General features: G+C 45.9%; 3 protein-coding genes and 1 long non-coding RNA gene across 10 annotated transcripts in view; 3 read left to right on the forward strand and 1 right to left on the reverse strand.

The window, feature by feature from the left end:
* Positions 1–278: 278 nt before the first annotated feature.
* On the forward strand, positions 279–8,031 carry LOC124021224 (polyadenylate-binding protein-interacting protein 2B-like). Its single transcript, XM_046336569.1, has 4 exons — positions 279–411; positions 1,613–1,779; positions 4,728–4,901; positions 7,039–8,031. Exons 1-4 carry the CDS (start codon positions 405–407, stop codon positions 7,093–7,095), a joined length of 405 nt encoding a protein of 134 aa, XP_046192525.1. The 5' UTR covers positions 279–404; the 3' UTR covers positions 7,096–8,031.
* Positions 8,032–8,215: 184 nt separating this feature from the next.
* On the reverse strand, positions 8,216–10,777 carry LOC124021223. The gene is made up of 3 exons (XR_006836227.1): positions 10,672–10,777; positions 9,910–10,093; positions 8,216–8,338 (listed from the first exon to the last, which is right to left on the reverse strand). It is a non-coding gene; the product is annotated as an uncharacterized LOC124021223 (long non-coding RNA).
* A 4,439-nt stretch (positions 10,778–15,216) lies between these two features.
* LOC124021227 (docking protein 1-like) lies at positions 15,217–20,083 on the forward strand. Of its 3 annotated transcripts, none has more exons than XM_046336574.1 (6): positions 15,217–15,358; positions 16,269–16,701; positions 16,821–16,979; positions 17,449–17,518; positions 17,757–17,932; positions 18,719–20,083. In XM_046336574.1, the coding sequence occupies exons 3-6, from the start codon at positions 16,875–16,877 to the stop codon at positions 19,343–19,345; spliced, it is 978 nt and encodes a 325-aa protein (XP_046192530.1). In that variant the 5' UTR covers positions 15,217–15,358; positions 16,269–16,701; positions 16,821–16,874; the 3' UTR covers positions 19,346–20,083. The 3 variants fall into 3 exon arrangements, with proteins under 3 accessions (XP_046192530.1, XP_046192528.1, XP_046192529.1); XM_046336572.1 differs by having other exon boundaries at positions 16,269–16,442; XM_046336573.1 differs by having other exon boundaries at positions 16,269–16,427.
* Positions 20,084–20,289: 206 nt separating this feature from the next.
* LOC124021228 (semaphorin-4F-like) overlaps positions 20,290–22,612 on the forward strand; it is a 49,928-nt gene continuing 47,605 nt past the window's right edge. For 2 of the 5 annotated variants that reach the window (XM_046336577.1, XM_046336575.1), the window contains exons 1-2: positions 20,290–20,680; positions 21,650–21,783. In XM_046336577.1, coding sequence (XP_046192533.1) covers positions 20,578–20,680; positions 21,650–21,783 — 237 coding nt within the window. In that variant the 5' untranslated portion in view covers positions 20,290–20,577. The remainder of the gene's footprint in view (positions 20,681–21,649; positions 21,784–22,612) is intronic. The other 3 variants (XM_046336576.1, XM_046336579.1, XM_046336578.1) reach the window with 3 other exon arrangements.

Below are 22,612 nucleotides of genomic sequence, written 5' to 3' on the forward strand. Positions count from 1 at the left end.
GTCTCTCGTTGTGATGTGTGTTTTGACCTATATTAAAATATTGTATTTATTATTATTATTATTCAATCCCAGGCTCCGTCCCCGCAGGGCCTTTTGGTAGGCAGTCACTGTAAATAAGAATTTGTTCTTAACTGACTTGCCTAGTTAAATAAAGGTGAAATTAAAAATAAAGAAAAATAATCGCATCCCCATGACATCAACCTCTCAGTTGATGCGCTGAGGTAGATATATGACGACTGATATAGCGGGCTGGGGGAACTTAACGACGAAACGGAAGTCCCCGTGAGCGTCTTGATGGAATGTAGTGAGTTGGCTAGCTTGATAGCAAATTAGCTGTAAAGTCGACGAATTGTCCTGTCAAACATTGAAGATATATCGAGTGGTCTTTAAATATTTATCCAACGATGCCAGGTAGCTACGTTTTTGTTGCGCTACTGGCTGCTGTGCATTCCAGATACAAGTTGACTTGAATCGTGTGTGCATATCACGCTGTTAGCCTTCGAGCTAAGTTTGATTTAGCTTGTTTCTACCACTACCAGCTAGCTACCTGCTAACAGTTTTATAGCTAGCTATAAAGACCATCCAAGGTAGTAAGAAGGCTATGCTAGTTCCAGGTGACGTAACATTCAGTCTGTACATCAAAAACAGCTTGCTAGCCAAGTTTGATCCAATATGCGTGTTTTTATATATTTCAAGTTAGTTAGCAAGCTCGCTAGCCAAGTAGCTTTCTTGCTCGCTAGTAACGTTAGTATGCCAAAGCCTTTTTCATAGGGTGATTGCACGATGTGTTAGTTATTTAGTGAATGCTAACTTACATAACTCGTTTCATCAGTGACTTGATGGCTACAGTAAGTTTAGTCGAAACCACAACCCTTTTATATCACACATTATTTTCAGGCTGCTAGTTAGCCAGTCCGTGCTAGTTTTCTGAGTTCGCTAGCTACGTAGTTACCTAACGTTGTGTACCAACTAGCAAACTACCTAACGTTGTTTACCAACTAGTAAGCTAGCTACTGTAACTAGCTCACTAGCAAACTGCCAATACTCAAAATAGGATTTGTGCTGCGATGAACGGTAATGTTAGCTGTAACTAAACGTTACTCCAGTTAGCTAATTGTCTGGCTGGCTTGTTGCAGCTGTGACACGCAGGTAGGCCTCGCTCCATGTGGGGTTTGTCATCACCTTTTTTTTTTCTCGTGACATGTGCATCCTTCAATGCTGACGATACAGGTAACGCGTTAGCTAGGTATTGTTGAGTTATAACGGTAGGAACTGGCTAACTAGTAATTGTATCCACGTCAGCTGTAAGCGCAGCCACTGACTCGCTACTCTTGGTCTACTTTAACTAGTATGACACTAGCAAGTAGTAAGTAAAATAATGAAGTATGGACTTTATTTGCGTTTTGGCAATATACATTTGTTCATGTGTGGGTAGATAACGGTTTAACATTCTACTCTTATGTTTTAGCTACGTTTTTTGACCTTAAATGTTTATTAAACACGTAATTTATTCAGTTTACCCAAGCTGAGCTTTACTCTCAATTTGAAAGCCATTTGCCTCATTTTAAAGTGGGTTGCCATTTATGCATGTGTGAAACTGTTAACCCTACAGAGCCTGCGGAGATGAACAGTCCTGAGATGGCGAAAACACCAGGTGGCAGCAGTGCCCCTGGGAAAGAGAACGTGGCCAATGGGCACAAGGAGGGAGAGGTGGGCAACAACAACAACCCCTTCGCTGACTACATGTGGATGGAGAACGAGGAGGATTACAACAGACAGGTCAGTGATTTTTAGGACCACTCTTTTGTTGCCCTGGATAGATATTGCCTGGCATTGTACACAGATCTAGGATCAGGTTACTCTACTCTCAGGATCAAGGGGCATGTTCACTCTTCCTTGCAGGTTTTCTCAAGCTCTGTTAAGTTAGATGGGGAGCGGCAGCCAAAGAGTTACAATTTTCCCATCAGACCACAGAATTGTTTGCCTTGTGCTCTGTCTTTCACATGCCTTTTTGCAAACTCCAGCCATGCTGTCATGTGCCACTCTCCCATAAAGCCCAACTTGGTGAAGTGCTGTAGAGACTGTTGTCCTTCTGGCAGGTTCTCCCTTCTTGCACGGTTGTTCAGTTTGGTCGAACGGCCAGCTCTAGGCAAAGTGGGTAGTTCCCATATTTCCTTCCCCAGATATATGCCTCATCACAATTTTATCTTGGAGATCTACGGACAGTTCCTTGGACTTCATGCTATAGTTTCTACTCTGACATGCACTGTCATGACATAGACTAACCAGGTGAAAGCTATGATCCCTTATTGATATAACTTGTTAATTCCCCTTCAATAAGTGTAGATGAAGGGGAGGACACGGCTTAAATAAGGGGTTTTGAAGTTTGAGACTATTGAGACATAGATTGTGTATGTGTGCCATTCAGAGTAGTGTTGTATACCAGTACCACGGTACCAAAACGTCATGATACTTATGACACCAACATTTTTAGAATACCGTATTACTGTTTCATGTGATGATACCACATTTTTCGGCCCGACCGATCTAAAGAACCATCTGGCGCCTGTCAGTTTTCTTAATAATTTCAGTAATAAAAAAATATAACCCAGCAAAAAAAAAGACACGTCCCTTTTTCAGGACAATGTCTTTCAAAGATCATTTGTAAAAATCCAAATAACTTCAGACCTTCATTGTAAAGGGTTTCCCATGCTTGTTCAATGAACCATAAAAAATGTATGAACATGCACCTGTGGAACGGTCGATAAGACACTAACAGCTTACAGACGGTAGTCAATTAAGGTCACAGTTATGAGAACTTAGGACACTAAAGAGGCTTTTCTACTGACTCCGAAAAAATCGCCCATCTGTGTGGACGTGCCTTAGGCATGCTACAAGGAGGCATGAGGACTGCAGATGTGGCCAGGGCAATAAATTACAATGTCCGTACTGTGAGACACCTAAGACAGCGTTACAGGGAGACAGGACGGGCAGCTGATTGTCTTCGCAGTGGCAGACCACGTGTAACAACACCTGCACAGGATCGGTACATCTGAACATCACACCTGCGGGACAGGGACAGGATAGCAACAACAACTGCCCTAGTTACACCAGGAACGCACAATCCCCCCAATCAGTGCTCAAACTGTCCGCAACAGGCTGAGAGAGGCTGGACTGAGGGCTTGTAGGCCTGTTGTAAGGCAGGTCCTCACCAGACATCACCGGCAACAACGTTGCCTGTGGGTACAAATCCACCATTGCTGAACCAGACAGGACTGGCAAAAAGTGCTCTTCACTGATAAGTCGCGGTTTTGTCTCACCAGGGGTGACAGTCAGTTTTGCGTTTATCGTCGAAGGAATGAGCGTTGCACGAGGCCTGTACTCTGGAGCGGGATTGATTTGGAGGTGGAGGGTCCATCATGGTCTGGGGCGGTGTGTCACAGCATTATCGGACCTAGCTTGTTGTCATTGCAGACAATCTCAACGTTGTGCGTTACAGGGAAGACATCCTCCCTCATGTGGTACCCTTCCTGCAGGCTCATCCTGACATGACCCTCCAGCATGACAATGCCACCGGCTACACTGCTTGTTCTGTGCATGATTTCCTGTAAGACGGGAATGTCAGTGTTCTGCCTTGGCCAGCGAAGAGCCCGGATCTCAATCCCATTGAGCACGTCTGGGACCTGTTTAACTGGAGGGTGAGGGCTAGGGCTATTCCCCCCAGAAATGTCTGGGAACTTGCAGGTGCCTTGGTGGAAGTGGGGTAACATCTCACAGCAAGAACTGGCAAATCTGGTGCAGTCCATGAGGAGGAGATGTACTTAATGCAGCTGGTGGCCACACCAGATAGTGACTGTTGATTTTGACCCCCCCTTTGTTCTGGGACACATTATTCCATTTCTGTTAGTCACATGTCTATGGAACTTGTTCAGTTTTTGTCAAATCTTATGTTCATACAAATATTTACACATGTCAAGTTTGCTGAAAATAACCGCAGTTGACAGTGAGAGGACAGTTTTCTTTTTTTGCTGAGTTTTTATCTCAAATAGTTTATTGTATTCGCCGGTCCTTATATGCGACGGGTCCGATAATGTTCATATCAGCTCTGATCAGCAAGCCGCATGGCCCACATCCCCTTCCAGCCGTCACTCACCTGCTTCTCTTCGTCCACTCTTCCTGCGCATCTATTTTTTCCCATCCATTTAAAAAAATATAATTTAGCAGGCGATCAGGGATGTAGACCCTTATCAGTCTTCTGTTACATTGGAGCAGCCCGCAGAGTGAGCAAAGTTGATACATTGGCCTATGCTGCTGGTTACACCAGGGATGAAGAGACAATCTGAGTAGGCTTTGCAAGTTGTCACTCAGCAGTGCCAGAGAGGGAAAACAAATTTGTGACAGTCATGCTTTCAGCTTTAAAGCAAAGAAAAGGCTCGTCTCTAGCTCAAATGGTGTAAAATTAAATAGAACCCATATTACGTTGGAGCATTGTGGTCCACATGGGCCTGTATACCTGTGGAACGCTTTGGACTCCTTGTAAAGCCCCTGCCCCGGGAAATTAATGCTGTTCTTAATGTTTTGTACACGCGCCTCGAACCTGGGCTGCCCTCCAGTGCTTTGAGAAGGAGGCAAGGATAGAGGACATGAGGAAAGACATATTAAGAAATAATCATCTACTGCTGATTGTAATCCAGCCCTATTCTTCCCCTATTGTGTGGTCATCCCAGGTGGAGGAGGAGCTTCTGGAACAGGAGTTCTTAGAACGCTGTTTCCAGGAAATGCTGGAAGAGGAGGATCAGGATTGGTTCATCCCCGCCAGAGACCTCGCCCCTGGGGTGGGGCAGATTCAGCAACAGCTCAACGGGCTATCTGTCTCCAATGGCAACGCAGATGAACTCGCGGTAAGTCCTGTCAGAATGTTTGTCCGTCAGAGTGTGTCACAAACTGTCTCTACACGAGCAGCATGTCTGAGCGTCGTCGACCAAAACGTCACTATATTTATAGGGCCAGTTTCCCAGATAAAGTTGAATCCTGATTTAAAAAGCATGTTCAACGGAGATTCTTTATTCAGTCCAGGACAAGGATTCATATTTTGTCCCTTAGAGTTAACCTGAGATCTTCTCCAGTTAAAAGCCTGAAATGTATTTGCTGTGGAGCGTTATCCACATTCATTACCTAGATACCGTAGGTAGCCCATCTTCTCCAGTTGTTATCCACATTCAGTACCTAGATACCGTAGGTAGCCCATCTTCTCCGTTGTTATCCACATTCAGTACCTAGATACCGTAGGTAGCCCATCTTCTCCAGTCCACATTCAGTACCTAGATACCACCCATCTTCTCAGTATCCACATTCAGTACCTACCGTAGGTAGCCCATCTTCTCCAGTGTTATCCACATTCAGTACCTAGATACCGTAGGTAGCCCATCTTCTCCAGTTGTTATCCACATTCAGTACCTAGATACCGTAGGTAGCCCATCTTCTCCAGTTGTTATCCACATTCAGTACCTAGATACCGTAGGTAGCCCATCTTCTCCAGTTGTTATCCACATTCAGTACCTAGATACCGTAGGTATTCCCATCTTCTCCAGTTGTTATCCACATTCAGTACCTAGATACCCATCTTCTCCAGTTGTTATCCACATTCAGTACCTAGTAGCCCATCTTCTCCAGTTGTTATCCACATTCAGTACCTAGATACCTAGGTAGCCCATCTTCTCCAGTTGTTATCCACATTCAGTACCTAGATACCGTATAGCCCATCTTCTCCAGTGTTATCCACATTCAGTACCTAGATACCGTAGGTAGCCCATCTTCTCCAGTTGTTATCCACATTCAGTACCTAGATACCGTAGGTAGCCCTTCTCCATCTTCTCCTAGTTGTTCTTCTCCATCCACATTCAGTACCTCTTCTCAGATACCAGTACCTAGGTAGCCCATCTTCTCCAGTTGTTATCCAGTTGTTATCCATCTTCTCCATTCATTCAGTACCTAGATACCTCCCATCTTCTCCAGTGTAGCCCATCTTCTCCAGTTGTTATCCACATTCAGTACCTAGATACCTCCCATCTTCTCCAGTGTTATCCACATTCAGTACCTAGATACCGTAGGTAGCCCATCTTCTCCAGTTGTTATCCACATTCAGTACCTAGATACCGTCAGGTAGCCCATCTTCTCCAGTTGTTATCCACATAAAGTACCTCTTCTCCAGATACATTCAGTACCTAGATAGGTAGCCCATCTTCTCCAGTTGTTATCCACATTCAGTACCTAGATACCGTAGGTAGCCCATCTTCTCCAGTGTTATCCACATTCAGTACCTAGATACCGTAGGTAGCCCATCTTCTCCAGTTGTTATCCACATTCAGTACCTAGATAGTTGTTATCCCATCTTCTCCCATCTTCTCCAGTGTTATCCACATTCAGTACCTAGATACCGATACCCATCTTCTCCAGTGTTATCCACATTCAGTACCTAGATACCGTAGGTAGCCCATCTTCTCCAGTGTTATCCACATTCAGTACCTAGATACCGTAGGTAGCCCATTCAGTACCTAGATACCGTAGGTAGCCCATCTTCTCCAGTGTTATCCATTCATTCAGTACCTCTTCTCCAGATACCGTAGGTAGCCCATTCAGTACCTAGATACCGTAGGTAGCCCATCTTCTCCAGTTGTTATCCACATTCAGTACCTAGATACCGTAGGTAGCCCATCTTCTCCAGTTGTTTGAGCACAGACACAATACCTCTTCTACTTTTTGGCCCAGTTTCCCCAAAAAATATTAAGCCTAGTCCTAGACTAAAGACCATGCTGAAAGGAAATTCTCCAGTAAAATCTGTTTTTAGTCTGGGACTAGGGTTAATCTGGCAGGGAACCGACCATCAGCTGGAGAAACTATCCTGTGGTGCGTGTTACAATCTGAACCGTCTCCTCTTGTCTGTTTTTAATGTTGAGGCCCTGTTATTTTGACCTGTTCATACAGGTCTGGGTCCTTTTTTGTTTGCTCCTATACTAATCCTCTCCTCTCTTTTTACAGCGCAAGAGCAGCTTGAACCCAGAGGCGAAGGAGTTTGTTCCGGGAATGAAATACTAGGGTCCTCCTGCCAGTAGGGGGAACCCTCATAAAGACTCTTTGTGACTGCTGGCTTCCCAGCAGACACCCTTGCACTTGCCTGCTTTTGGGCTGTGTGGGGTACATGGGGTGGGGTTGGAGGGTGGGCTGGGATATACTCTTCAATAAGCTTTTGGTCGCATTCCTCTGCTCAGACGTTGCATGCATCAACCTATGGTTACGTGCCAAGTCATCTACTGTGCCGTCGGGCACCAGATTGCTATGACATGTGGTTAGGGTTATAAATAAAATACCTATTAAATAAAATACCTATTCAGGAGTTGTAAGATCTGGAATGTGTCAGCACCGTCTGAGTAGGGGAACGCAGCCTTTTATTTCCGTTTTGTTCCTATGTGGTTAACTAGGCAGGGGGCAGTGATGGGAGAAGGGTGGGCAGGGGCCATATCAGTATAAAATAATCCTATTGGACAGAATGGGAGGGGCCATCAGTATAAGATGTTCTTATTGGACAGACTGCAGAACTGGAGGTCAGATCTGCGTAGAAAGTTTGGTGTTTTATTTTTGTTCTTTCTCCTCAATCTCAAGTGCAGCCGTGTGAGTCTGTCGTCGTGGTGATCGTGGCTGGAGATTTCTCTCCCCTGATCATTGTTGCAGTTTCCTTTTTTTGTCTTCTCTTTTCTGGATGTTTTTCTTTTCCTCGGAGGCTGGTTTTAGGGTAGGTAGAGTGTAGGGCAAAGTAGGCTTGGCGAAAGATGGACAGACTGCAGTGTACAGAAGGATTGGATGGGATTTGGCTGCGGGGTGTAGCTGACCTGCGAGGGATTTCCATGGCAACAATTTCGTTTTTTCGTTTGGTTGATATGTAAAAACTTGAGTTGAAATCCTGTCACAGTGTGCGACTTGCATTAACAAACGAGGACAAAGTATGATGGAATAAAGATCAGGTACCCTCTGGGACTTTGGTGTCTTGTTCATTGTTTTATATACAGGTTTGATTCTGTTATTACATGTCCAGTAACCTGTCATTACCGTAGCTAAAGGACCCCTCAAAAGATCACGCTGTGGGTTTGATAATGTCGACAGAAACAAGTATCTCTGAATTGTCAAAATATATTTCAAGTGTTTGTTTTTTTTAATTAACCTTTGTCAGGTTGAACATCGAATAGAGACCATGCAGGTCTAATCCTGAAGATGGTTTAGGTCAGTTGACTCTGTTCTGTCTGTACGCAGGGCTGGTCTTGGGTCTGGACAGGCCAGGGTAGTTCTGCAGCACAACCAGAGGAACAACATAATGAATTGTATCGTCTTTTCTCCTTTTGCTCAACTCTGTAAATGATTGAAGTGATCAGTTGTTCCTTGTTGGGCTGGGTTTATACTGCAAGTGTAACCTGATCCCAGATCTGTTTGTCATCTTGTCAACACCAGTGCTGTCATTGTGAAGCCGAATGTGGTATGATGGTGAGGTTGCATGATGGTACAAAAAGACTGGCACTCGCACTACACCAAACACCCGATTCACATCGATGGGAACGCAGTGGAGAAGCTGAACAGCTTGAAGTTCACTGACAATCTGAAATAGTCCAGTCTGCCCAATGCATCACCGGGGGTACACTGCCTGCCCTCCAGGATACCGACAGCACCCAATGTCACAGGAAGGCCCCAAAAAATCAAGGACATCAACCACCTGAGACACAGCCTGTTCACCCCGCTAAGGTGAGGTCACTACAGGGACATCAACCACCTGAGACACAGCCTGTTCACCCCGCTAAGGTGAGGTCACTACAGGGACATCAACCACCTGAGACACAGCCTGTTCACCCCGCTAAGGTGAGGTCACTACAGGGACATCAACCACCTGAGACACAGCCTGTTCACCCCGCTAAGGTGAGGTCACTACAGGGACATCAACCACCTGAGACACAGCCTGTTCACCCCGCTAAGGTGAGGTCACTACAGGGACATCAACCACCTGAGACACAGCCTGTTCACCCCGCTAAGGTGAGGTCACTACAGGGACATCAACCACCTGAGACACAGCCTGTTCACCCCGCTAAGGTGAGGTCACTACAGGGACATCAACCACCTGAGACACAGCCTGTTCACCCCGCTAAGGTGAGGTCACTACAGGTGCATCAAAGCTGGGCCCGAGAGACTGAACAACTTCTAAGGCCATCAGACTGTTAAATGGCCACTAGCCGGCTCACTAGGTTACTCAACCCTGCACCACCTCGGTTACACCCAGGTTACTCAACCCTGCACCACCTCGGTTACTCAACCCTGCACCACCTCGGTTACTCAACCCTGCACCTTAGAGGCTGCTGCTCTATATACACAGACATGGAATCAACGGTCACTTTAATAATGGAACACTAGTCTCTAATAATATTTACATACTGTTTTACTCATTTCATATGCATATAATGTATTTTAGTCATTGCCACTCCAACATTGCTCACCCTAATATTTCTTAATTCCATTATTTTGCTTTTAGATTTGTGTGTGTTGTGAATTGCTAGATACTACTGTGCTGTTGGAGCTAGGAAAGCAAGCATTTTGCTACACCCGCGATAACATAAATATGTGTATGTGACCAATACGATTTGAAATGTAAACGTTAATGGGGTAAATCTCAATCTCTGCAGAGCCCTCGGTGCACCTCGTCACAGCCTCTACAGAGTGTCTAGTGTAGTGGTGTGTAAGTGCAGCCTTATGTTTACTCTAATAGGGAGCCTTGAAACTGGGTCTTTGTCGCAAAATTATTCTCAAAGTGGACCATAAGGCCCTGGTCAAAAGTAGAGCACTACGAAGAGAATATGGTTCCGTTTGGGATATTACCTTCTTAGTGAAGTGCCTCTGATACTCTGAGCAGATGTGTCCTCGGGTCTGGTCTGCTGTGTGGGCACCAGGCTGGTACTTGGTGGTGCAGGGCTCCTTCAGGCCACTAGGGGGCTTCCTCTGCCCAGGGACGTAGTGATCCGGGCCCTGGTACCGGTCCTGGTACTCTGACACCCAGGCCCTCCTGGATGGATGGTGAAGCATATTAAAGTCTGTCATAATCCTGCCCTAACCTAGCTATGTCTTTTTAGGGGGTGGATAACCTAGCTATGTTTTTTAGTTTTTTTAGGGGGTAGATAATCTAGCTATGTTTTTTAGGGGTAGATAATCTAGCTATGTTTGCAGATCTGATGGTCTGGAGGACAGGTATAAGCAGTAGCGGTGGAGCTGCTAAAATTCCCCAATACTCCCCAACTGGATTTATTGTGACATCACTTTTACCTCTGGCTATTACAGACGCCAGACTATCTGATGGACATAACCTCTGCAGCACCACTTGACTGTTAATGGGTTGCTGGGTGAAGGGGATTGCTATGAATCACTGTATGTGTGAATCACTATGTAATCTGCTCTGTAGTAGTCTGCAGTTGTTATCTATCGCAGTGAACAGATTGCAGGAGCTTGAGCTGGAGGAGACTGTCCTGAACAGAGTGTGAAGGAGAGGAGTCGTCCATGGCCTGTGCACCATGGCCTTAGGTAAGTAAGTATGAACAGATACTATCCTTTCAATCCGTGTCGGTATGTGGATGTGATCTACTGTACCAGTTGAGTGTGGCTTCAGGCAGGATGCACTGCGGGCTTCTCAGTGTGGAGGGGTTGTCCCAGTGTGTGTAACTCTGGCTGTAGGTGGTCACACCGTTGAATGGCAGCCCTACACACACACATGTGGATGAGAGTTATCATGAATAATAAAGCGTCTCAGAGTAGGGAGTGCTGATCTAGGATCAGGGTGGATGGTGTTAGCTCGGCCCGTATTAAAGCATCTCAGAGTAGGGAGTGCTGATCTAGGATCAGGGTGGATGGTGTTGAGTACTATGTTTCCCCCTACTGGGTGGCTATGGGACCTACCGAGGTGCATGCAGGTTGTACATCCCAAATGACACCCTATTCGCAATATAGTGCACTACTTTTGACCAAAGCCATATTCCCTATATAGTGCCTATAGGGTTCTGGTCAAAAGTAGTGCACTATATATATATACACACACATTAGTGTTCTATTTGGGATATAAGGCTGGTGATAGAAAGCCTACCTAGGTGCATGAGGTTAGACGGTGGCTATGGGTATAGAACAGTGTTTAATATATTGTTATGTCTCTATAGGACCTACCTAGGTGCATGATGTTAGACTGGGTGGCTATGGGTATAGAACAGTGTTTAAAATATTGTTATGTCTCTATAGGACCTACCTAGGTGCATGATGTTAGACTGGGTGGCTATGGGTATAGAACTATAGGACCTACCTAGGTGCATGAGGTTAGACTGGGTGGCTATGGGTATAGAACAGTGTTTAATATATTGTTATGTCTCTATAGGACCTACCTAGGTGCATGAGGTTAGACTGGGTGGCTATGGGTATAGAACAGTGTTTAATGTATTGTTATGTCTCTATAGGACCTACCTAGGTGCATGAGGTTAGACTGGGTGGCTATGGGTATAGTACAGTGTTTAATATATTGTTATGTCTCTATAGGACCTACCTCGGTGCATGATGTTAGACTGGGTGGCTATGGGTATAGAACAGTGTTTAAAATATTGTTATGTCTCTATAGGACCTACCTAGGTGCATGAGGTTAGACTGGGTGGCTATGGGTATAGAACAGTGTTTAATATATTGTTATGTCTCTATAGGACCTGATGAGGTTAGACTGGCCTTCCAGCCTAGATGAGTGGGTCATGTCCCGACGGAACTGCTTCGCCCTTAACCGCTCCACCTGCAGAGGAAGCTCCCCATCACTTCCTGTGACAACAGGAACAGGTAGTACACACACATATGTTATTGGTGCTGGTCTATCATCTTGCACTAAAGGAAACAAAAGCAGATAAACTGTGGAGTTATAAGGCCATTCAAAGCCTCAAATAAAAACATGTTGTCAATACAAACTGAACAGGGTATTCCCTCTCTCACCTTCTCCACTGCCGATGTGAGGCAGCTCCACCATGTCCTTGGGTGTCGTTGTGATCCCCAGTGCCGGATCCCCTGTTGCATGTGTCCATGCCTCTTTCCTTGCAGGGCGGGACGGGGGGGGAGTTATGGACTGAGGTTGAGGAGAGAGAGGGAGAGACCGACCTTCGTTCCCCAGAGTCGGAGCTCGAACACTGTGGTGGTATCTGGCTCTGCCCCTTATCTGGAGGAGCTGTCCTTTCTACTTGGATCTTACTGACATTCTCACTGTCCAACATAGCTGCCCTCACTGTTCTCCCCTTCTGTAGAGAGACACGATGGAGAGACAGAGAGAGAGGATGAGAGAGGTGGAGAGAGAGAGAGAGAGGGGAGATGGAGAGAAGAGAGACAGAGAGAGGTTGAGAGAGAGGGGAGAGAGGTGGAGAGAGAGAGGGTGAGAGAGCGAGGATGAGAGAGACGGGAGAGGGAGAGACAGAGAGAGGTGAGAGGTGGAGAGGGAGAGGGGAGAGACAGAGAGAGGGTGAGAGGTGGAGAGAGACAGAGGGGGATGGAAGAGAGGCAGAGAGGGTGAGAGGAGGGGAGAGAGAGAGGTTTGAGACTGACTAAGATAATATCAATACATCTACCATGAAATGCCCCTAAGGTATGCCAATCTAGGGACAGGTAAGACAAGTAAGTTAGTTCTTGTGGCTGAGGGACTCACCTGAGTGAAGGAAAAGGCGGGGTTCTGTGGGCCTGTTGGTAATGGTCTGGACAGACAGACACTGTCTGTAGTACTGAGCAGACCAGACATATCCGCCAACTGACAGACAGACAGACAGACAGGCAGACAGATAGACAGGCAGACACAGATAGCAGACAGACAGATAGGAAGACAGACAGAAAGACAGACAGACAGACGGACAGACAGGACAGACGGAGAAAGACAGACACACAGATAGGACGGAGACAGACGGACAGGACAGACAGACAGACAGACAGACAGACAGGAAGACAGATAGACAGACAGACACACAGATAGGAAGACAGACAGACAGACGGACACACAGATAGGAAGACAGATAGACAGACGGACACACAGATAGGAAGACAGATAGACAGACGGACACACAGATAGGAAGACAGATAGACAGACGGACACACAGATAGGAAGACAGATAGACAGACGGACACACAGATAGGAAGACAGATAGACAGACGGACACACAGATAGGAAGACAGATAGACAGACGGACACACAGATAGGAAGACAGACAGACAGGACACAGATAGGACAGACAGATAGAAGACAGATAGGCAGGCAGAGGCAGAAAGACACACAGATAGGAAGACAGACAGGCAGGCAGGCAGAAAGACAGACACACAGATAGGAAGACAGATAGACAGGCAGGCAGAAAGACAGACAGACACACAGATAGGAAGACAGATAGACAGGCAGGCAGGCAGGCAGAAAGACAGACAGACACACAGATAGGAAGACAGATAGATAGGAAGACAGACAGACAGACAGACAGACAGACAGACAGACAGACAGACAGACAGACAGACAGACAGACAGACAGACAGACAGACAGACAGACAGACAGACAGACAGACAGACAGACAGACAGACAGACAGACAGACAGACAGACAGACAGACAGACAGACAGACAGACAGACAGACAGACAGACAGACAGACAGACAGACAGACAAGGACAAAGGAGGATAAACCCATGTGACTTGGAGCTCTGCTGGGAGTTTACCTCAGATTGAGATGAGTGAATTCTGCTTTGCTACTAAAATCATTCTGCCTGTGGATACAGAGAACCTTAACACAGTAATTGAACATCAACAGGCCAGAGGATAAACCCATGTGACTTGGAGCTCTGCTAGAGTTTACCTCAGATTGAGATGAGTGAATTCTGCTTTGCTACTAAAATCATAATAAACACTGACAATTAAAATATTGTGTTATTGTTATGCTGATGATTAATAATACATTTTATAAAATAGGGGGTACACCAAAAGGTTATTTGAGGATACTTTAAAAGGAGTTACTTGAAGAACCCTTTTAGAGGGTTCTTCAATGAACTTGGGCTCCCCCACAGTTTCAATTTGAAGAATCCCTAAAGGATACTCCAGGAGCCCTTTCCTTTTAGAGCGTATGGTATTAGTATACAAGTGGAAAGTGTTGGTGTGTGTGTGAGAGAGAGAGAGGGAGAGACAGAGCGAGTTAGTTGTACCTTCTGATGTGTGGTGCAAGACGGCTCTGCATGCAGCCTGAACAGCCTGAGGTGTCGATCACTGGGGGCTTGTAGTCAGCCCCATAGGTGCTTTACTGCCCCACTCTGGCCTGAGGGCCCCGAGACTGGAGGAGAGAAGAGTGGAGAGATGGATGAACCCTCACCTTTAACCAACCAAGAGCATCAGTGAAAAGTTTTCATTCTAGTAAACATTATGAGACAATCTCATTAATGACCTATTCTTACTAGTTGAATAGCCTAATGTTTATGTTATGAAAATGGTCAAATATGGCAATGATAAACCCGTACTAGACATACCTGAATGTGCCTTAAAGAGTGCATTCAATTGCTCTTTGTTCCCTGATATTTAAGATGGTCATTCGTCAAGGATAAATCGGGGTCAAGCCTAGCAAAACTAAAACAGGCTACGTGAGACAGTGGCTAAATGTGTGTTGGAAAACCCATAATAGTCTATGTTCCATAGAACGTTGGAACGTTTGAGGCAACATAATATACTTCTATCGATTCCTTAGTTACGCAGCGATATCATAAATAGGGCGATGTCACAGCGTCCCAAAATAATATTCGTAGCCGTTCTAAAAACATTGGTCATAAATGAAAGAACAATGAACAATTCAAACATCGTAATAAAATCAACCATGAATGGGCGGTTTCACTTCCTTCAGTCTTCACAATACACGTCTTATTCACTGTATGGTTCTCTGTGTAGGCAATTGTTCATTGTATGACATCACAAGGGTTGGTCTTTTGTCGATTCAGGTAGTTAGAGGAACGTGCATTAACCCCTGGACCAGACGTAGTAGCCTGGGGCGGTGAGAAAGGTGTGGACGCGGTCATAATTTCACCATAGGTTTAGCCTCTGACGTAACGAAAGAAAAACACACCTACATTTGTCAGGGGAGAGTTTTGACGGTACTGAAATCACAAGTGTAGGATTGGGATACCGTAAACTAACATATATCACAGTCAAATCCAAGTTATCGGTTAAAGTTCAGTTGAATGCCGAGAGACGCTTTGAACATAATGGACACTCATGTGAAAGCAGGACAAGTTTACCTTCAACACAGAAATGTAGGAAAGGTAAGCACGTAACTTTATTTAACTTTATTTAGCTCACTTAATTGTACACATCCTGGTACCTTATCTAGCTTGTTTTTGTGGAATGACAATAAAAGTCAATTGGAACATATTGTATTTATTTAGATTTTGAATGCAGCTTTATAACAGTCTTGTAATGTACGTTTTTATTTTGTTTATTTCGAGTGTTTTGATATTGGCTATTGCTGTTATCATGTAAACTCCCACCCCCTTGTTTACTCTATGTACTGTGTATGACAGCCATCTAATCCCTCTACCAATTCCACTTGACATTTTAAAGTATATGATTGCAGTATACGAGGACATTTACTGTAGCCGACATGTTGAAGTCTTTTTGCAGAGACAGGCTACGTTGGTAATGATGCGTGTGTAAAGGTGTGAGGGGGAACGGATCCTCACATGCGTGCCCAGACACAGTACTGCTTACAGTTTCCTCATGCACATTCCAACACAATGTGTCCCAAATGGCACCCTATTCCCTTTTCAGTGTACTACTTTTGACCAGGACTCACAGGATCTCTGGTCAAAACTAGTGCACTATGTAGGGGATAGGGTGCCATTTGGGATGTAATTTTAAACATGGCTAGGCACACGTAAAACAACGCATACTGTACCTGAGCACACATACCTCATCTACCACTGCACCTTTATTTAAAAATAGGCAGATGTGCTGGAGAAAGTGTGGGGGGGTGATATTCTGAGTCTGTCATTTGACTAATGTGTTGTGGGCGAAATGGGAAAACTAGATACTCACTTTTTTTTTTTTAAATTTATTTTTCTCACCCACAAATTTTTCTCCCATTCTCTTGGCCTTTCTCTTTTTCTCCCCATTATTTCTGTCTTCCCTCTCTTCCCTCATCCCCTTTCTTCCCTCCCTCCGCCCTCCCTCCAGAAGTGGAAGCAGCATTGGCTGACTCTCTACCCCTCCAGCCGCTGCGGTGTAGCCAGGCTAGAGCGCCAGGAAGTGGGGGGAGGAGAGCGGGCCGGTCCCTCTGGGGTCTGGAAGCACCAGGACAAAGTTAAGGAGAAGAGGGTGATCCGCCTGTCAGAGGTCAACCTTACTGCTGTACTTGTCTTCCTTACTAGCACTGACTTTGATTAGCTGCATTATTGAGGATTTATTTTTTACTGGCACTGACTGTTATACAGTATGTGGTTGTCTTACCTAACTTAGTTGAATGCACTATAATTGGCTCAGGATATGGACAAGCCTAAGGCCCTGCGAGAAACTAGCGTCCTGTCCAGAGGGCATACTTTTACATCAAACTGGCTCATGCTACAGAAACAAGAGATAGGCCCCTGCTCCTATGAGCTGTTAGATCGGGGTAAGGCTTGTGCAAGCTCTATCTCTTTAATGCTGAGTGCCAAGCAGAGACGCACCAAGTCACATTTTTTACAGTCTCTGGATAAGAGTGTCTGCTAATGGAGTAAAATGTAAATGTAGGTGATCAGGGTCCTGAGGCTGCCCCCACACGCTGAGGCCTGCCCCAAAGACAACATGGCCGCCTTCTGTGTGGAGACCGACGGCAGGAGGTACGTCTTCGCAGCGGATAAGGACGACTGCGTGGAGTGGGTGGAGAGGATGTGTGACCTCGCCTTCCAGGTGAGAATAGCAGCTTCTGTTGTTGTCTTGTGACTGTTATGGATCAGTCTCAATTCAACATTTTGACAGTTACAGATCGAAGTAGAATTATACTTTATTAGCATTCAACAACGCTGAATTAGGAATTTGTCTCGGTATTGGTACAAGGCTAACAGCAAACGCCATTATTCACTGGTCTCTTTATCATTAAACTCTTTTCATCACCAAACGGTTATTATATAGAGGATGTGTAGACTCTTAGAAAATAGGTTGTAAAATGGCTCTTCTGCTGACCCCATAGGAGAAACCTGTTTTGTTCCCTGTATAAACCTCTGTAGAAAGGGTTCTACATGGAAGCCAAAAGGGTTCTCCTTTGGGGACAGCCGAAGAACCCTTTTAAGGTTCTAGATGGCACCTTTTTTTCTAAGAGTGTAGGAATCTGTGAGGACAGTTCTCTCTGTCTAATGTAAATACATGTCTTGTCTCCCAGGGAGGCTCCACTGGTCAGCAGCCGCAAATTCAGATGGAGGACAACCAGATCTACGTCTCCAGGGAGGAAGGTGAGAAGCACATCAGATATCCTAGTGGCCACACAAACTATAACGAACAGCCATTCTTCTGTCTGTTTAATGTCTAATGGGCGTATGATTACTGCTGTCTTGGAACAGGTTCTTCTTTTCAATGATATTACTACGAACAAAGGAAAGATAAACACAAAATATAAAACCAGAAATAGAAATGAACACCGTCCATAGTGCTTCGGTCATGACCGCCACTCTCCCTTCTCTCTCCCCTCAGTTAGTGAGTTCAGGGTGGGTGTGAAGCAGACGGATGTAGCGATGCGCTGCGGCCTCCAGGGGGAGTACTATTGGCTGCAAGTGGCCCAGGAGGGGTTGGTCCTTAAGGAGGCGGAGACCAGGAAGAGTTTGCAGGACTGGCCCTATCGGCTGATACGACGCTATGGCAGAGACAAGGTCAGTAGAACCATGGAATTTAGAATCTCATTGAGCCATAGAATTAGATTCCTAATCTGTTACTAGTTTTAATCTAATGCTACTCTCTAGTGTCTAATTTCAAGGCCGTCACAGTACGGTACTATGGCAGAGACAAGGTCAGTAGAACCATGGAATTTAGAATCTCATTGAGCCATAGAATTAGATTCCTAATCTGTTACTAGTTTTAATCTAATGCTACTCTCTAGTGTCTAATTTCAAGGCCGTCACAGTACGGTACTATGGCAGAGACAAGGTCAGTAGAACCATGGAATTTAGAATCTCATTGAGCCATAGAATTAGATTCCTAATCTGTTACTAGTTTTAATCTAATGCTACTCTCTAGTGTCTAATTTCAAGGCCGTCACAGTACGGTACTATGCTGCTCTACAAAGGCAAAACGCAGTAACTACATCATTTTTTTGACTGCAAATTCAGACTTAAGTCTTTTTCTCTCTAAAAAGACAGCAATTTCTGGTACTTCATGATATGCTCTGATCAACTGTTCTTGTGTCAGGAAAGTAAATCCCACACTAATCAGATAATATACCTGGCCATTACAACAGAGTTACTGTGTTTGGCCTTTTTAGGGCAGTGTGGCTCCAAAAAAGGATGTGTCTTAAGGATCATTGTAGGGTCATCAGTGTCCAATCAAGAAGGTCGCAGGTTATAATACGTTTGGTGCCCACATTCAATTGTGCAATTTTCCAGTGAACACCTGTGGGAATTGTATCCTCAAATCATTGTATCCTCTTGGTTCTCCCACAGTTGACGTTCAACATCGAGGCGGGCCGGCGCTGTGACTCTGGACCCGGAACCTTCACCTTTGAGACGTGCCAAGCTGACGACATCTTCAGCCTCATCGAGGCCGCCATACGGGAACAGAAGGCCGTCGCCGGGGACGAATGTGAGGGCGACACTGTGGTTGCTAACCATAGCCCTAATATGCCTCGTGCTCGTTCCCCACTGCCCAAACTGCCAGATAGTGCAACCATTTTGGAGGGCAGCTACAGTTTTAAACCAGTATTTTCAAATGCTATTGGCTCAGAGCAGTGTTTGTACTCACAGCCGCCTAATTTGATTGGCTCTGAGGAGTGTCCGTACTCTGAGCCAGCAGACAGTATTAAACCCAAAGCCCCCAGCCTCAACTCCTATCTGACGCCCCCAACAGCCTCCACCCTCACCCCCTCTATCCCTCTACACCCCCGCAATCACCATGTCAACCGAACGGAACCAGTGTACGCCGACCCAGCAGACATCCTCTCACTCACACCCCCGAGATCTACACCACCACCACCCCCCCCCGCCCACTTCCTCTTCCTGCTCTTATCACCACGACAACAAGCCAGAGCCGGTCTACTCCGAGGTGTACGACCGTGCGAGTCCTCTACCTGATAAGACTCAACAACAGAAACAGAGCCGGGACCAGCGGGGGCAGGAACCTGGCAAAGAGGAACCCATCTATAGTGAGCCTTGTGTGGGGACCCCAGCCAAGGGCCCCAACACTGACCCGTTCGCCCACCTTTACAGCCAGGTCTGCAAGCCAGGCTCTTCATCACCATCATCATCATCCCCCCCTTCCTCACTGGCCTCCTCTTCCTCCTCATCATCATCGTCGTTGACCATTACCAGGACCTTGGCTACCAGGAGGCCCACTGCTGGACGCCAGTCACCAGAGGTCATCTATGAAAACATGGGGTTCATTTAGGATCCTCTGTTGTGTCTGAAATGGCCCTTTAAGGTTCACTACTTCTGATCTGCGCCCAGAAGGAGATATTCAGACCAATACACACAAATTCACTCATTTCACAATGTTATTGTCTACTTACTTTATTTATTGAACTTGTTTTCACATACAGAATCATTGTTTTTTCTTATGATGTAATACCTTTTGTATAACGTGTTATGAATATCAATATTGCACACCAGTGTAATGGACATGGGAGAGGGAGAAAAGAGCCACAGAGATCTTCCTTAAGTCTGTCAGTGGTCGATGTAAATGTTTTCAAACAGTGTTAGCCGCCGCCTCCTCCCCAACAGAAACCAATGACTTCCGCTCAGTCTCACATCCTTTTCCTTATTTACTTTGTTTTACTGATGTGATTCAATAAAACAATAATGGGTGTGTATCCAGTAACTCTCCTTCCACTATTTGTTTTGTGCATTGATAGTTTTTTTGTGTTTTTTTAATTGTGCCCCTCAATAAATCAGACTACTGTTCAGTTCAATGCTGTTTACCTGGGAATATGTGAACGTTAATAGGCCTACTACTGTATATTTCAGGCTCCTCTGTGGTTGTGGGCGTGTATTGACGTTTGATTTAGAGAGATTTGAACGCTTCCTGGTTTAACACGTTGTAATAGTTCTATTACATACTGTACTGTACCTCACCAGGAGGCGAAGTAGCCTATTATACCGTGTTAGAAATAGCACCAAATCGGACACCGAATAGGTAGGTGAGAATAAAAAAATACGCCGTATTTTGATACACTTGAACCGTACTTTTTTGTTTTCTTGGTTTCTGTAGGCGCTTCGTTCCCCCCTGTCCTCCACTTTTGACAGAACGCCCCGAGCGCACTTTTAATGATGCGTAACTGACGCGCGGTCATCAACGGACATTCTTCCTGATGTCACTTCTCAACATGCGGACCACCTGTTTTATGGCCGTGATCTTGTGGCTCACAACTGGTTCATCTCGTTGTCAAACACCAATTCCCAATGTTCACGGAGGTGAGTACAGTACAGTTGGACAAACGGCCTCTCTCTCGCTCTACATACAAAATGTATAGCAATAAAATGTATAGCAATTCCTAATGGATACGGTAACGTTATGGAGGCTACAATCAAATTAGTCATAGCAATGCAAATGATGTTGCCTAGCAAACAAGTAGATTTGTAAGAAGTCTATTATCAGCACCCAGTGTGGTTTTGGTAGCGTAATTTATTAATCTGGGAGTGGAGAGGTTAATTACTTAATTCAACATTTAACCAGATGGGAAGGATGGAGGCATAAAATGACTGAAGACAGGCGTGTCATTTCACTGCTGTTTTCACTAAGTACCTGGAATAATGCAGAGTGAGTATAGACTGGGGTTACAGTGTTATCCTAGTTTTGCCTGCTTTCATGGATACAGAGAATATGGTGGATTAAAGATGCCCCACTCTTTGTGGTGTGTGTGTGTGTTAACACACAAATGCAACAAGGAGCAGTTTACCGGACACATATTGAGCCTATGTCACGGACTAAATAGCAAACGCAAAGGAGAGTTTAGCCCCACAATTGTCTACCTAAATCAGCATTGAGTGACTGGTGAGTAGGGGTTTATTTATTATGCTGATTCTGTTGCAAAACATTTCTTAAACGGAATGAAATGGGGATGGACCTAAATGAATTTGTCCAATAGAAACCATTTTTTGTTGTTTGTACTAATTATTGCACCCCAGCTCTGGGTAGCAGCCGACAAACCACAAGAGTATTTCTCAGTAGAGGAAGTGACACAATTACTGATGCTTAGAAATGGTTCCGTAAAAGTCCCTGTAAGTCAGTCTCATCCTTTGCACATTCACTCAAAGGTCAAAGGCAAATAAATGGGGCGGAGCAGGAGAGTCTATATATTACGGAGCCCTGGTCCAAAGTAGTGCACTGTAGGAAATAGCCATTTGGGGCACATCCCTAATGTTATGTCCTGTTCTCCTCAGGGTTAGGTGCAGTTCTGGGGGTGTCCAACGCCAGCGTCCTCCTGCAAGACCCCAGCTCTGAGACACTCTACCTGGGAGCCAGAGGCTCCATTCTGGCACTGCACACCTCCAACCTCACCTGGAAACACCCATCAGTGAGAGAGAAAGGGAGAAGAGATGGGGGAGGGACAAGGGACAAGGACATAAGAGGGGAGGGAGGGAGAGGGAGATAAGAGAGCAGGGAGGACAGGGAGATAAGAGGGGAGGGAGGGAGATGGGGGGAGGGAGGGAGATAAGGGAGGAGGGACAGGAGATAAGAGGGCAGGGAGGGACAGGGAGATAAGAGGGCGGAGGGAGGGACAGGGAGATAAGAGGGGGAGGGACAGGGAGATAAGAGGGGGAGGGAGGGACAGGGAGATAAGAGGGTGGAGGGAGGGACAGGGAGATAAGAGGGCGGAGGGAGGGACAGGGAGATAAGAGGGGAGGGAGGGACAGGGAGATGGGAGGGACAGGGAGATGGGAGGGACAGAGAGATAAGAGGGCAGGGAGGGACAGGGAGATAAGAGGGCGGAGGGAGGGACAGGGAGATAAGAGGGGGAGGGAGGGACAGGGAGATAAGAGAGGGAGGGACAGGGAGATAAGAGGGGGAGGGAGGGACAGGGAGATAAGAGGGTGGAGGGAGGGACAGGGAGATAAGAGGGGGAGGGACAGGGAGATGGGGGGAGGGACAGGGAGATAAGAGGGGGCAGAGGGAGGGACAGGGAGATAAGGAGGGAGGGACAGGGACAGGGAGATAAGAGGGCGGAGGGAGGGACAGGGAGATAAGAGGGCAGGGAGGGATAGGGAGATGGGGGGGAGGGACAGGGAGATGGGAGGGAGGGAAGGAGGGACAGAGAGATAAGAGGGCAGAGGGAGGGACAGGGAGATAAGAGGGCGGAGGGAGGGACAGGGAGATAAGAGGGCGGAGGGAGGGACAGGGAGATA

Source organism: Oncorhynchus gorbuscha, unplaced genomic scaffold, assembly GCF_021184085.1.
Source record: "Oncorhynchus gorbuscha isolate QuinsamMale2020 ecotype Even-year unplaced genomic scaffold, OgorEven_v1.0 Un_scaffold_1093, whole genome shotgun sequence".
NCBI classification, from domain to species: Eukaryota; Metazoa; Chordata; class Actinopteri; order Salmoniformes; family Salmonidae; genus Oncorhynchus; species Oncorhynchus gorbuscha.

Coding starts and splice junctions, on each gene's coding strand:
- LOC124021224 (XM_046336569.1), top strand. Junction 1,780..4,727: donor AGGAGGATTACAACAGACAG/GTCAGTGATTTT, acceptor TGGTCATCCCAG/GTGGAGGAGGAGCTTCTGGA. Junction 4,902..7,038: donor GCAACGCAGATGAACTCGCG/GTAAGTCCTGTC, acceptor CTCTTTTTACAG/CGCAAGAGCAGCTTGAACCC.
- LOC124021227 (XM_046336572.1), top strand. CDS start 15,278: ATGCCGAGAGACGCTTTGAACATAATGGACACTCATGTGAAAGCAGGA. Junction 15,359..16,268: donor AACACAGAAATGTAGGAAAG/GTAAGCACGTAA, acceptor CCCTCCCTCCAG/AAGTGGAAGCAGCATTGGCT. Junction 17,933..18,718: donor GACGCTATGGCAGAGACAAG/GTCAGTAGAACC, acceptor GTTCTCCCACAG/TTGACGTTCAACATCGAGGC.